Source organism: Schistocerca cancellata, chromosome 1 (genome assembly GCF_023864275.1).
Source record: "Schistocerca cancellata isolate TAMUIC-IGC-003103 chromosome 1, iqSchCanc2.1, whole genome shotgun sequence".
Taxonomy (NCBI): domain Eukaryota; kingdom Metazoa; phylum Arthropoda; class Insecta; order Orthoptera; family Acrididae; genus Schistocerca; species Schistocerca cancellata.
The window spans coordinates 547,220,756-547,236,949 of record NC_064626.1 but is presented as its reverse complement, the minus strand read 5'-3'; the positions used below and the strand labels follow the sequence as shown (position 1 = coordinate 547,236,949).

At 45.4% G+C, this 16,194-nt stretch overlaps 1 protein-coding gene across 3 annotated transcripts in view; it reads left to right on the top strand.

Moving 5' to 3' along the window:
• Positions 1 to 16,194, top strand: part of LOC126180007 (cerebellar degeneration-related protein 2) — a 457,053-nt gene that overhangs the window by 172,464 nt on the left and 268,395 nt on the right. Inside the window, exon 1 of one of the 3 annotated variants that reach the window (XM_049924662.1) lies at positions 2,324 to 2,363. The exons of the other annotated variants lie outside the window; for them this stretch is intronic. Within the exon in view, the coding sequence (XP_049780619.1) occupies positions 2,339 to 2,363 (25 nt within the window). The 5' untranslated portion in view covers positions 2,324 to 2,338. Of the gene's footprint in view, positions 1 to 2,323; positions 2,364 to 16,194 lie in introns of those variants that run through there. 3 annotated transcript variants of the gene reach the window in all.

Genomic DNA, 16,194 nt, shown 5'->3' with positions numbered 1-16,194 from the left:
CATTCTATAGTTTTGACTTGGGCGCGTATGACCTCAGTTGTTTGTTGCGCCCTAAAACAAACTGTACATATGGTGTGGTCACGAGAATGTACTGTCGCAAGAAGGTCGGGCTCGAAGGCTATAGATCTTACGTTGTATATGAAGTACCACTGGGCTGTGTCCGTCTGACTTCACACTGTCTAAAGAGGCGCGTATGGGTTAATTTTGGTAGTTCGTGACAAGCTTCTGATGGTATGTGTCCTAAGTTTTGTATGAGAATCTGGGGGCGAAGTAAGTGTTACGGAAGAAGTGCGCAAATGGTTGGTTACAGAGAGGGAAGACAATAGTGTTCAGCATGTATGTCTGGCGCATCGTAATGCATCTGCGGCAGTTGTCACCGCAGTGACAAAGCGAACTGTTGAAAATCGGTTCCTTCAAGGACAGCCATTTGCGACTTCGGTGGTATCAAGCGAGAGGTCATTGAAGGGAAGTGTGCAGGTCTGTTGTTTTTTTTTCTGACATCTGGTTCTGCCTTGGTGCCAGTGATGGCCGTGTGTTGATCAGGAGAAGGCCGTTGATGGCTTGCAACCAACGTGTCTGCGTGCTATGCACACTGAGCCTACACCTTGAATTACGGTCGGAAGCGACATTTCCTATGACAGCAGGAGCACTCTCGTGGTTATCCCACACACCCTGACTGCAAATTTGTACGTCAGTTCGGCCTGTTGGGCTGCCATTGATGAAAAGCATTCCAGAGGGTGTTCTCTATAGGATAACTCTTGCCCACATACATCTGTTGCAACCCAACATGCTCTACAGTGTGTAGATATGCTGCCTTGGCCTGCTCGATCACCAGATTTGTCTTCAATCGAGCACATATGGGACATCATCGGACGAGAAATGCAGCATCGTCCACAAACACTATTAACCGTCCGTGTGTTGATCGACCAAGGACAACACGCATTGAACTCCATCTACAAAACTGCCTTCCGGAACCTGTACAACACAACGCTTGCACGTCTGCATGCTTGCATTCAACATTCTGGCAGCTACGCGCGTTATTAATGCACCAGAATTTCACACGTTCAATTGCTTATCTCGCGCTTACATTAACATATGTTCCTAGGCGAGTGTTTTCCGAAATTACATTGCTCTACATTATTTTTTAGTGTTGCGATTTTCTTTCTGTCATTGTCAAGTATCATCCATGTAGTTGTTGGAAGGAAAGTGAGGACACGCAAAAAAGTGAAAGGGCGATTGTAAAAGTGAGAAATTTGCCTACCTTGTTGTTCTTTATCGATTACCATCTTAACCGTCTCGTTCCTACAAATTTACACAGGAAAAAATACAAATAAAAAAATTCACACTCTGTGGATTCGAAAGCAGATTATTTCCTCCGTCAGCTGCTCTGGTCGCTACAATAGCGGCGCTTTCGTCGGACAGCGTCCATCCTTAGTCCGTAAGTAGCAGTAGTAACAGTTTTCCTCTACTTACAGGAAAATATGCTTTTGCGGACACTGCATATGATGAAAAAATGTTCAGTTTTCAGTTAACTATCGATCCAGATAATTCTGAGTCGATTGCGCGTCATGATCTTCAGGAGGCGTTTTGTCAAAAACAGGGGAAGTTGAGAGGCGTCCAGCCAAAATCTGTTTGTGTTACTTTTTAGATTATACAGAAACGACCTGTCCAATAAGAACTGAATCGATTGGCCGCGTTTCAGGCCTTCCAGTTGTTAGCCGAACAATCTTAAGTCATTAATTCAGCGATCAGTCTTTTAAGACTCACAGGAATAGCATCTTCGTTACATTTGGGAAAATTTTACAATTATTCTACTTAGTCTTGAACTAACAAATTGCTTCCACTAGGTAGGCCTCTTCAACACTGTAGTCATGATAACACATTTCTCACACGACTTCAGTCTTGATCAACAACGTACTGAACCGTCATGAACAGAGAATATGTTCGGAAGGATAGAGGTAGTCAGCCTGATATTGAACACACCACAGCCTTTAAGTTCACGCTGATGGCGGCGAACCTGCGGCAGTGTCTGCCTCTTGGGCGCTACAACCGCGATTCGTAGTGAGCACGTCACTGGCGCCTGCCCGGGGTTGCAGACGCTGCACGAAGGTCACACCCCCGGCGGGGTGGCGGCGCGCAGGCGCTGTAGTCCGGATCAATATAAGGGTGAGAGCGAGCGGGTGGGTGGGGGCAGGGGAAGTCCCGGAGTGTCGCGTAAAGTTTCCCAGCCCCTCCCTGCGCTCCCCTGGCAGCCCCGCGGCCGGGATCGATCCTGGACCACGGCGTCCCGAGGGCTGGGCCGGCAGTCGCAGGTGCGCCAGCTGCAGCTGCAGTCGCCATGGCCTACTTCGACCTCGTGACAGGTGGGTGTGCGTACTCGCGCATCGCGACTCGCATGCATGCGCGCTTGAGGGTCTGCCCAAGCGTCTGTCCCGGCGCTTATCAGCTGAAGATCCGCCGGTCCAAGTACCTCGGCATCACGCCGACTACTCAAGAAGTTCGCGCGCAACCTTGCTGTACGAGAAGTTGGTGTTGGTGTGCTTATTACTGCTCTTTTGTGTTGCTGATGACATGTTCTTAGACTTCCGGCCAAGCGACCCTGTTGTCATTGCGAGGTGCTATCGACTTGATGAACGGCTGCCCCCCCCTCCCCCCCTGACAGCTTGAAGGGCTAGCGGTGCCCTATCTTCAGGAATGATTCGCTGGGTGTTTGCTGTCACTTCCATGAACGCAATCAGTACGTTCAAAGTTCGGTTCGATTTTATGACTATGGATACAGGAAAGAGTTTCGTTCCTTTCCATGATCCCGAAGGATTCATTGACAGGACCTTACTTGATCGTTATAAGCAACATCTTATGGTGTTACCATTTCTGATGGAATGTCGTATGTTTAACTGAATGTTTAATTTCTTTTCCATTTCACCTTCACATTATTTGCATGTAAAATTTGCCCTACGTAATGTGTGAGCACCTGATACCTTGATATCAGCAAACAATAGTTTGGAATCGGTATTCTGAATGGGTAATACTATCAACCGAAATAGTGAAGCAGCGACTGTTCTTCAGTCGAGTGCCATTTTATAGACCCCGCCAAGTAAAGCAACATAACACTTATTAATTTTGAGTATGTATTCCTCTTACCACCTTTTTTTTAGAACTGGAAAGCAGGCTGCAAGGACACAGCAGTTCTACCTCTACTGCCATGCTGACACAGCTAGCTGTACCGTTTGTATGTTTGTACATTGCCCACCTCTCTTTAGTAAAGCATCATTGCAGGAGGTAGTAATGGATATATTACTTTTCATCCAGTGAAGACTGGAATACCTGTATAGCAAATTTAAGTAGAATCAGCTATCTGGCGCATCGTGGGGTACCCAATAGGATGCCACTTTTACTGTTGATTGTAGTTTCCTGTTCCTTTCCTTAACGTTGCTCTTACACTATCCCACATGCTTTCGAAATACTGTACCGCTGTGGAATCGTGTGTAAATGTTCAATGTAGTGTCAACCCCATGGTGTTCGCAGGCAGTTCTGCTTTCTGGGCACGTCTTAGATCTAGTGTGGTACTACCTGAAGCCGAGGGGTCATCATAAGCGCACAATCCTTACCTCAAATGAGAAGATCTACTTCTTAGAGCGAATGTTCATGGAGGATCAAAATTCAAATCACAATCTGACAACGAAGATGTGAAGGCATCCATGTATAGTGGCAAATTCCTCCAGTGGTTCGTGTGGCATTATCCAAAATGATTGCTTTTTTATCCTTGTCCAGTGTCCTTCCTTCAATGTTGGTCCGTACCGGCAAAAGACTGCAAGACGCTATCCCTGAAAATGACCTCGAGATGAGCGGCAGTGGTCGTGGGAGACTAGCGATGTTAATAGTATGTGGTTACAGTTAAGGTGCGGTTTTTCTTTGGTCAGTAGAAAATGCACGTATTGTGGCGCGTCTTTACCTATTGCATGTGCGAACATGTCTTTGTATCGCTTCTCATATCTTGTGTTCAAAGCTGTCACTACTACTTTCCGAAACGTGGTAAAAATGCAATCTGATACCATAAATATATTGATGGTCGACATTACATTTTTTTGTCTACGGGCTTTTGTAGCTTACAGGCGTAAAAGTTTTACCGCTACCGTTTCAGAGTACCACATTTGGATTGTAAAACATTCTCTCTCTCTCTCTCTCTCTCTCTCTCTCTCTCTCTCTCTCTCTCTCTCTCTCTCTGTTATGAAAGACCATAGTTAAAGCATGTCGTCTTATCTGTAGACAGTGTAGGTCCTGTTCAGATTAGAGTATTTTAGTGTGTAAAAAGAAGTCAGTCCTACATCTCTTTTTACAATAGTGACACAGTTGCAAGGAATTAACTAGATCTTTTGAATGTGTCTGTTGTCTATTATTCTTCGGGAATTCGACATTGATTATGTAGAAATGTGTCCGGAGCGATTTAAGGGGGCCAGACTACAAATTTTAGAGCCGGGAAGAAAGGCACGAGATTTATTGGATAAACGAAGCCACTCAGAAAAGAACTGAGAAACTCTTGAATATTGTTCATCTAGGACGCTGTCAATTTAACGAAAGAAGCAGACAGAAGCTGCATTCTTCGTCACAGATTTGTCAGTAATTTTTATTCTGTTAGGGGGCACGACAGAGCACTGCCGGCAAAGAAAGTTTATAGTCAATGGACGTTTTCCAACGTTACTATTTTTGAAGAACAGTAGTTCGTCGTTTACATATAACTGGATTTCGTGAATCCAGTTTCTGTAAAAACCTATTAACTGCATCACTTAGTGTTTTCATACGGATCCCTCGAATTCGAGCGTACGAGGAGAAAGCAGTATTATCCTTTCGTGAAGGAACAGGAAACGAGTAAATGATTATACTCTACCATGTACCCTAGGCGCGCACACATGCCATTGCACTGAGTACGGATGTACAGGTAGAATTGATCAAACTTGTGCACCTTCTTGCGTGATAGTAACAGTCAGTTCTTAGAACTCGTGCTGCTATTTTTGGCCGCTGTTAATGAAATATGTATAAGCAATCCGGTATTCCTTTGTGTCGTTTCTTTTTTAGAGCTACGAACTACCAGCGGTCAAATTCGATCGGTGTATTGCATGTCTTGCTCGTCACGCAACGTTCGTAAAATTCTTAGTTGAATCAATCAGCAGCAATAAGTTCACGTAGTCCAGTTATCTTCACTGTCTTGCTGTATATTTGTTCGCAAAGATACCTCCTGCATGACAAATTTCAGCAATTTTTTTTCCATCGAAACGTACCGGAAAACAGTTTGTATGAAGGATAATGGTGATGGTGTGTCGGATAAAAGTTTGTAGAACAGTTGCGCTACATTTTTCGCATCCAGGGAGTAGTGCAACGGAAATTGAGTCTGATTCCGTGGGTCGTAGGACTGTTTAGTTAGTCGAAAGTTACTTCTAAAATCACTTTAATTTAAAATACAGAAACCATTATCGACCAAATGTGTGTCTTCATATTTACTGAGGTCAGCCATTCATTACATAAAGTAAAAATTTCGAGGCTCCCAACGCCGGCCGCGGTGGCCGAGCGGTTCTAGACGCTTCAGCCCGGAACCGCGCGACTGCTACGGTCGCAGGTTCACATTCTGCCTCGGGCATGCATGTGTGTGATGTCCTTAGGTTAGTTAGGTTTAAGTAGTTGTAAATTGTAGGGGACTGTTGACCTCAGATGTTAAGTCCCATAGTACTCAGAGCCATTTAAACCATTTTTAGGCTCCCAACACAAAATGAAAGATAACGCCTGAGTTATGAAATCCTGGCAAGATTTGATTTTTTGGTACTTGATTACTTGCAGAACAGCAGAAATTGTAGTATCGTCGCAAAACGGAGACGAAAAAATACCTGGCGAGTGTACAGCTGTGTGCTGCAGCAGCTGAATCGAATCACTGTCCCAAAAATGATCGATGGCCCAAAATAATCGAACTGTGAGAGGAATTATAGATTTGCAGATTGAGTCTCCTGGAACGGCTAAAAAAGATAGTGTCTACGCACTGGATTATGTATCGTGTGGCCTACTACCCAACGAGAGACCAACATCGCGTTTCACCGTTTCCCCAAAACCATCTTATAATGAAAAATCTGCAAATAGAGATCATCTTTCTTCGACTCTGCTACTCCTCTGACAGTTGCGGTGGGCTTGGTGCAGCTGCTTCGCGCGTCTGTCTCAACTAGTCGCGTAAGATCTTATATGCATCTATAGGGGAACCTCAGTATTGCCGCTGCTGTCAAAGAAGACTATTGTTTCGCCTGCAGCCGTTGGAGCTACGCACTTGAAAGCTGACAACAGCGCTTCCATGTCAGTGATCTTCCTTCGCCGACTCAACAATAAAAGCCAGGTGTTAAAATATCTCCTGCATATCTTGTCTGACAGTCTGAACGATAAAAACACAAGTGTTCCGAAATGCCACCACTTAAGACGGCACCACACAGTTGTGGACAGTACAGATCCTCTACATTCCGTTGGCTTATCGGTTCTGTTTCGTCAGCGGCTTATCAGCAGCGAGTACACAGTTCAGCAGGGGAGCGATCAGCTGACTCTTGACGAGAGAGAGAGAGAGAGAGAGAGAGAGAGAGAGAGAGAGAGAGAGAGAGAGAGAGGGGGGGGGGGGGGGCTGCTGAGGGGGAGACTGAGAAGAGGACGCTGTCGTATCAGATATCAATGTCCAGTCATGGTCCACCACACGTGCTGCGTAGGCCGCAGTGAGCAAAGGAGTCCCCAGCTTGATAAACAGACTAATGGCTGTCGTACAAATAACTTGAGTTATCTTGATAAACTGAAGTTCGAACCTTACCTGGCGTGCGTGTCTGTAATGCCAAAGCCAGCGTACGGATTGTGGTGGACTGTACTTCAAATACCAATCTCATTTCCCTGTTACCTGTTCCATTTGCGAAAGTTGTTCGCTAAAAAAATAGTGTACAGGAGAGGATTTAACACAACGCTTTATTTCCATAAACAAAGAATTTCAAACAGTAGGTTGTCCGAGAAGTTAGATGTCATCGATTGCAGCAAAACCTTGAGATAGGTTCCCCGTTCCAACAAGTGCTCCCGTTTTCTTCTGTTGTGAACTCTCTCTCTCTCTCTCTCTCTCTCTCTCTCTCTCTTTTCTACGAGACTGTAACGTGTATAGCATACGAAATTTCTGTCTGTGGTTGCTGTATGCTTCCCAATCTGTTGAGTTGCTTGCTTGATAATGAGAGAAAATGTCCATCCCGGCTGCGACATATTCCTTTCTTCCACAAAATAGACTGCATGTTTTGAAGTTACGCGAACTCAACAGCTTACAAGTTTTCATGACGAGTAATCTTCCATCTGGTGGTAACACATGAGAAAAAAATTATCGTCTTTAGTCGGTTTCTAGAACCGCCAAACGTTGGAGATAGGTGGTAACGGAATTCGGTTATTCATAGCAGCATTAGAACATGCTTACTGTGGTGCCAAATATAAACCACCCTGCGTCATTGCCATCACTTAAAAGTTCAGAAAGTGAAAGGACAAGTCCTGTGAAATTTAAGAACAGCTCCATTACAAAGTTAAACTATATCCAAAATGAAGACAATACGTCCGAAAGTACACATATCAAAACACAATCTGCTGCTGATCCTCCTCGGTGTGTTCTCCCGAGACGGCAGAGATGTTGCTGGAGCTTGTCCCACTCTCCGATGGTGGCACTCGGGACGTGTCCAGTATGTGAGGCGCGATCCTAAGATTGCGCAATTCAAATTTCAACTGGTTCAAAGTCCGTTAAAAATCGGGTTCGTGTCGGCAGCAACTGCAGACGTCCATCAAGATTATTTCAGCTTCTCGGATGTACCGCGTGGTTACAATTGAAGTGCAATTACTCGCGGAGGTCCTATGTGCGCTGTAATAACCGTATGGCAGTGAATCTTGGTAAATACGCTGTGTTAATGCGGAACCGATTTACGCTGCAAAAAATGCGCTGCACACCGCATGATATCTACATGTCATTTGACAAGACATGAGTGGACAATATTACTGTCAAGAGTCTGTGTACTGTGAGCGAAACTCTTTTATGTGAATGGCAGCAAACAGCACAGCATTGATAGTATCACTGACGGAATGCTCTGAAACGAGGCCCGATGTCATCAAATGGTTTAAAGACAATGAAATTAGAAAACAAAGATGAGCTTGGCGTGCCACCTGGCACAGGAAGGCGTCCTATCCCGGTGGAAGTTACTGTCGAGGTTGCTGTTGTTGATACTGACGGTCAGCACGTGCCGTGCTAATGATCGTGCAGTGTCACAAAAATGGTCTATCCCATCTTCGTAAGTACGGAGACCTTCGTGATATATTTTACACTGGTATCCTTACAAGATTCAGATGGTGTAGCAACTGAAACCCATGATCTGCAGAATCGTTCTGAAATTGCTCTTAAATTTCTGGCACAGATCGAAGTTGCTGACATGTGGCTGGGCAGCATTCTGTGGATTGACAGCCCTCATTTTACACTACAGGGTGCAGTGAATACACACAACTGTCGAACTTGGGGTACTGTTAAACCGCGAGTTGTGCATGAAGAGCCACGGCACTTGCTGTATGTCCGTGTGTGGTGTGGATTCACAAGTACATTTATTTTTTAGTCAGTTCTTCTTTGAAGAGAATACACCCAGACGGCGTGTCAGGTGTGCCGTGGTCTCTGCGCATTATCGGAACCTCCTTGTACAGCGTGAGATTCCTGCTTTGGAAGAGCGCAACTGAGTTGTTTCCAGGTAAGACTGGACAGCGCTTAATGTTGCTCGTCGAGCGAAAGATCGGTTTAACGCAACCTTCCATGAATGTGTTGTTTAGACAGGATTTCCAGATGCATGGCCTGCAAGATGACCTGATCTGACTCCATGTTACTTCTGACTGTAGGGATATCTACATATAAGAACTGTTTACCAGGGTGTCCGAGCGGTTCTAGACGCTTCAGCCCGGAACCGCGTGACTGCTACGGTCGCAGGTTCGCATTCTGCCTCGGGCATGCATGTGTGTGATGTCCTTAGGTTAGTTAGGTTTAAGTAGTTGTAAATTGTAGGGGACGTCTCTACCTGATCTGACGGCCAGTATGTGGAAAAATGTTGCTCAGATTCCATTGTAACAGCTGCTATAAACTATTGTCACATCGTTTTACGGACGCAGCACCTCGTCGATGTCTCCAGTGCTCATATTGAACGAGCTGGTTAAGCAACTGTTACTAATGAAATCAACATTATGCCTTTCTCACTTCGTCTTTTTCTGCCCTCGTGCAGATCCTAATCCATCACACAAGAAAAATTTCTTGAAGTCTTCCTCGCCTTCGTCAGATTTGCAACTGGTGGCCAAAATTGGAACTATTGTCCAGCGTAAACTGGTTCCCCATTAACGCATCAGCATATCTAACAAACTGTTCGTGCCATTCGATAATTACGGCCCACATTTCTATTATAACCTTCAGGTAGACGTTAACGAGGCGGGCGTAGAGTGTTGATGCATTGTCGCCTTTGAAGTCGAGCGGATCTCAGAAATATTGACTTCAGGGCTGGAGAAAAGATTCCAGGATCTGGCCTCAATACTGCAGAGCCCTCACATAATGCTGGATGGTGATTAGAGGCCTTTGACATCTGTAGGAGTTATCGGCCCAAGTGACCCACCCACTTGACTGCTGAACATGTGAAAATGTCTGTTGGGTGCATTGGTATCTGGCCACTTCCATATGCTCCTAGAGTCAACCGACAACGCGACACTCGTGGTCCAGGTTACATTCCAGGTGGTCCCTTGCATGTCTTCAAACACCACGATGCACGACATACAGCTGTTCGCAATGGACACAGAGGCCCAGAGGATCGTGTGAGAACTGTTGCTGCTGTCTTGGTTGATACAGCTTTCCCATTAGTCTCCACAGACAGGAGCCGTTCGGTTGCATTCTCCTCGGGGCTCTGTTAGCGATAAATTGCTGGAAGCGTTTACCAGCTGGTGCTGTTGCGCGAAGGCTACCACTACGGAGAGGTCTTCACTATACTGTGCTTCACGACATCGCTGAATTACTTTGCTATGGTGTACACAAACTTCCCATACCGACAACCCGTCCTGCGCATGGTGACATTTTCGCGCGCACTATCTCTTCAAACATGTAGAGTAGTGTAAACAAGATGCATTCTTCTGTTCGCTATTCGAGAGGCAGTGCGGTCTGCTGAACTGAGAAGTAGATTTTTTATCTCCTTTACTACGCAGATTGTCGTCCATAGCTATTTCACAGGGTCAGGAGTATAGTGAAAGTATCAAATTAAAAAAAAAAATGAATGATGAGAGCAAAGCAAAATCGTTTTTGAACAGTTTTTTCAGAGATTGTGTTCCAAGATTGTTTCACAGCTGGTCTCGGGAGCAGAATTATTGTAACCTTGCTTGAGGGTGATTTCAGTTAATGCCACCTTCATAATTAGTGTCCGGAACCCATAATTTACGACCTTGACTTTCGGGATTTCTTCCATCCTGAGACAGTAAAACTTTGACGCTCAGCACCTGTTGTGATTGTCTTCGGCTTTCGTAATCATTTTGTTTCATCCACTCATTACGTTCGTTAAAGAAAGTTAAAAGGTGTTTGAAGTTATCAGTGACATGACATTCTTGTTGCTGCATGCGGATATTTGAATTACCATTTTTAAAGAAAAATTGTGAAATATGAGAGGTGATATAAATTTTGTACTGCTGTAGTCACTTTGCATTGTTGGCTGGTAGACAACAAAGGGTAGATTCTGCCACATAATTTGCAAAGGTTTTTCTGTACTTCGCGCAAAATGACACCATTTGAGTGTAATAGAGGAGTGTCTATATATGTTGGCTGGGTTGTGGTGAACGGAGTGGACGGAACGCGAACACACACACTCCCCCCCTCTCTCTCTCTCTCTCGCCCCTCTGTACTGACCACGCCCGACGTTGCTCTTCTGACGGGAACGAGAGCATTCAACAAGGCTACACCATTGTCACTGCTGCGAGTGTCACTCCGTAACTCCTTGTTCCTAGTCTAGAATAGCGCAACTCACATTGTGTGCAGATATAAAGTTTCCCAAACTGTATAATCGTTACTGATTTATGGCGTATATTTTAACATCGGTACTGTGACACATAGGCATGTAGTGCGGTTTCGTCTAATAACTCACTCACTCTTCCACACGTTTCGCCGTGCATCTGCTGCCTTCACCCCTCCATTAAACCTATGAAGGTGTTTAATCTTTCTCCAGTCGCGGCTCTTTTATGGAACATAAACGATGTTCATAAGATTCAAGTATGCAAAATCTATTCATAACTGCAAGACAAATACTAGAACTTCCTATATGAAGCTGACAACTAATAAATGAATTCATATTAGCTTACACATGTAACATGGTGATAATTTGAGTTTGTTTGGTTGGTTGGTTGGTTGATTAGGAGGACGGATCAGACAGCGAGGTCATCGGTCCCATAAGATTAGGGGAAAGAACTCTACCGTGACCTTCCAAAGGAACCATCTCCGAATTTGCCTGAAGCGATTTAGGGAAATCACGGAAAACCTAAATCATGATGGCCGGACGCAGGTTTTGAACAGTCGTCCTTCCGAATGCGAGTCCCGTGTGCTAACTACTGCGCCACCTCGCTCGGTAACTTAAGCTTATTGGAGTTACTTCGCGCGGATAATCAAACTACTGTAAGAAGTAATTTTATGCTTTCTTATGCGAGAGCAGAAACGTGGCCACGTTGCGCCGGCGCAGGTGGCTGGTGTCCTGTAGTCGTTGTAGCGCGTGGAAAATTTCGAGCATAAACTGTCCTATCTTCAGGCAGCCATGAGCTCTTCGCGGGCGGTTTTGCTGTCACTGCTCTGCTCCAGAGGGAAGTAAATTATCTTTGAGATTCCATTAGTGATATATTTAGCAGGTAGCCGACATGCGGTTCGAAAAAGGAATGAGTGGACTCGAACACAGGACTTTGCGTCTACAATGTGCGACGTTCACACTAGGCCATGGACTGATACAGCATTGTAATAACTCGAGCGGAAGACAGCACTTCCTCCAGCACGAATTGGCAACATTGTAGAGTGCGGAAGTGTCTCATGGGCGGACTTAAAATTTTTATGCTGTCCAGCGTACACTAAGAGGTGTACTAAAGTAACTATTTGCCTCATACAGCGATTATGATATTCAGTTTCACTGAAACATTAACGATTTCGAGGCTTTTATCCTCATCTTCAGATGTTACAGGAAGCTACTGCAAAAATATTAGAACATATCGTCACGTTGTTACCATTACCAAAACATCAGGGATGTACTTGTCCGATTTACTTCAAATTTTTACAAAATACTCTAAAAATACAGTATGTATAAAATGTCCACCCGAATGTTCGTTAATGTACAGTAATAAGCCAAAACATTATGACCACTGCCCAACACGACGTTGGATACAGTCTGGTGAGGTTGCGGGCGCCAGACACCGTAACAAAAGTGTGTGAGCGGAGATACGGGCTGCAAATAGGGAAATCCACGAGATAAGCAACTGTGACAAAGGGCAGATTGTTATTACATAGAGCCTGTGAATCAGTATCTCGAAAACGGTGAAGCTGGTCGAATGTTCACGTGCCACTGTCGTGCGGGTCTACGGAAATACGTAGGACAGTGAAACTATCAGTAGGCGCTAAATGGTTGGACGTCCACGGCTCTACATAGAACGTGTGGTACGGAGGCTTGCCTGCTCCGTAAAGTAGGCTAGAGGATGTTCTGTGGCATCTCTGACAAAAGAGCTCAGCTACCAACAAACTGTCGAATCTCTGATAATTTTGTTCCAAAGACGGACAAACAAGCTATGACCCAGGCGGTCGTAATATTAGCGTTCATTAAAATACTATCAGATATATATTCAGTTCAGAAAGTGCAAACGCTTTTAGGAGAAAGCGCGGAAATTCCAGACCGAATATAGACAACTAAATAAGTTACACCAACATTCAGAAGAACGTAATTTCTCTTAAAATGTAATGTGCAGGTTTCCTGTGAAAATTTACTACGATAAAAATTGTGCTGTGAAAACGTGCGCTTTCCTCTTGTATTTTGCTGTCTCTCACTACCATATTTGTAGCAAGGTATGTAAACCGTTAACAAGTTCTGTCACACACAGTTTCGTTCTCCGTAAATTTAAAAAAAAAATTAGTGTGCACACTAATGCGCTGTTTTTTTTATTTTCTTCTTGCTGTCTGTGTAGTCCTACCTATTCGCAGAATGCAACTACACGGAATACTGCCATTGACGCTAATACCCTCAGAAATCCAGCAGCTGGAGAGACCTCTTTCTCATACACTGTAACCACATTATTCCAACCGATTTAGGTATCTAGTCATTTTAAGCGACTTAGATTTCCAAAATGTCCCTTTGCTGTACAATAAACAAGCCTCAAAATCAGAAGAGCAGGAGGCCACTGAGGTGGTGGGAAGGAAATGGACATAGGGAGGGGGGAAGGGGATACTGACAGGGAGTAGGGGGCAGGTGATGCATAGAGGGTGGTGGTCGAGGACAAAGACAGAGGCAGGAGGGGATGGTCAGAGAGTGGCGGGGAAAGGGTTTCAGGATGCATATCAAATTCCCATACGTACTTGTTCAAAAAAAATGGTTCAAATGACTCTAAGCACTATGGGACTTAACATCTGACGTCATCAGTCCCCTAGACTTAAAACTACTTAAACCTAACTAACCTAAGGACATCACACACATACATTCCCGAGGCAGGATTCGAACCTGCGACCATAGCAGCAGCGTGGTTCCAGACTGAAGCGCCTAGAACCGCTCGGTCACAACGGCCGGCCATATATACTTGTCAATTCCGAAATATTGATAGTTTCATTAGATACTACATAAAATATCGTATTATACTTTCACATTCTGAGGTAAGAAACGTTTATACAATTGCAATTGGAGTGCCAGAAAATACGAAACGCCGTTAATGTTTACTATTTTCGAAGTAAAAATTTACAGAATGTCGGGAAGTGGATTGTTACTTTCGTGATTCGGTACTTATTAAGTTACAGATAAAGCAATTTATACCACTGTCCTGAACATTTGACATTACATCAGTGATCTAGAGTGCTACGGTGTATCTGCTAAATAAATCCAAACAGATTAGAAGCAAGGAAGACAGTTTCCTAGCATTGTGTAACTATTAAAGGTAAGTGTAGCTGTTCGTCACAACTTCAAAGTATTTGGCCGTTAACTGCAGTTATTTGTGTGGATTAACTTCTGTAATAAATACGGTCGCTGCAGGAAGAATTGGGAGATTCAAAATTCTGATTTTGTGACTAGTTTTTCAGTAAAGTTGATAACTAAACTGCACAACTAGTGCTCCAAATATCAGCTTTCAGCCACCTTGTCAGTCAGCACGTTGAATAACCATTTCTAGATTGCGTGTAAAATTACTTAAATTACAAGGAATTTCATTCCTCTCAGCACATGTCACAAAAAAGATACGTATAAATAGAAGAAAGCAGTGTCTCTGAGCATGCCGAAGACGACATTCTCAATGAATCAGCCGGAAATTATTTCTGTGTTAGTTAAAGGAAAATGTCTGTTTGCTATGTTATTGGTATGCAGCATCAGTGAGCACACTAAATACACTCCTGGAAATTGAGATAAGAACACCGTGAATTCATTGTCCCAGGAAGGGGAAACTTTATTGACACATTCCTGGGGTCAGATACATCACATGATCACACTGACAGAGCCACAGGCACATAGACACAGGCAACAGAGCATGCACAATGTCGGCACTAGTACAGTGTATATCCACCTTTCGCAGCAATGCAGGCTGCTATTCTCCCATGGAGACGATCGTAGAGATGCTGGATGTAGTCCTGTGGAACGGCTTGCCATGCCATTTCCACCTGGCGCCTCAGTTGGACCAGCGTTCGTGCTGGACATGCAGACCGCGTGAGACGACGCTTCATCCAGTCCCAAACATGCTCAATGAGGGACAGATCCGGAGATCTTGCTTGCCAGGGTAGTTGACTTACACCTTCTAGAGCACGTTGGGTGGCACGGGATACATGCGGACGTGCATTGTCCTGTTGGAACAGCAAGTTCCCTTGCCGGTCTAGGAATGGTAGAACGATGGGTTCGATGACGGTTTGGATGTACCGTGCACTATTCAGTGTCCCCTCGACGATCACCAGTGGTGTACGGCCAGTGTAGGAGATCGCTCCCCACACCATGATGCCGGGTGTTGGCCCTGTGTGCCTCGGTCGTATGCAGTCCTGATTGTGGCGCTCACCTGCACGGCGCCAAACACGCATACGACCATTATTGGCACCAAGGCAGAAGCGACTCTCATCGCTGAAGACGACACGTCTCCATTCGTCCCTCCATTCACGCCTGTCGCGACACCACTGGAGGCGGGCTGCACGATGTTGGGGCGTGAGCGGAAGACGGCCTAACGGTGTGCGGGACCGTAGCCCAGCTTCATGGAGACGGTTGCGAATGGTCCTCGCCGATACCCCAGGAGCAACAGTGTCCCTAATTTGCTGGGAAGTGGCGGTGCGGTCCCCTACGGCACTGCGTAGGATCCTACGGTCTTGGCGTGCATCCGTGCGTCGCTGCGGTCCGGTCCCAGGTCGACGGGCACGTGCACCTTCCGCCGACCACTGGCGACAACATCGATGTACTGTGGAGACCTCACGCCCCACGTGTTGAGCAATTCGGCGGTACGTCCACCCGGCCTCCCGCATGCCCACTATACGCCCTCGCTCAAAGTCCGTCAACTGCACATACGGTTCACGTCCACGCTGTCGCGGCATGCTACCAGTGTTAAAGACTGCGATGGAGCTCCGTATGCCACGGCAAACTGGCTGACACTGACGGCGGCGGTGCACAAATGCTGCGCAGCTAGCGCCATTCGACGGCCAACACCGCGGTTCCTGGTGTGTCCGCTGTGCCGTGCGTGTGATCATTGCTTGTACAGCCCTCTCGCAGTGTCCGGAGCAAGTATGGTGGGTCTGACACACCGGTGTCAATGTGTTTTTTTTCCATTTCCAGGAGTGTAAGACTGCAGAGGCCAAAGTTGGTGCCTCGCATACGATGTTGATTTGCTAGACCGGGTTAAACATTTGTCATTCCGAATAGCCCTATGAAGCAAAAAATGTAGAAATGTACAAATCACGTTTGTGAACATTCCATT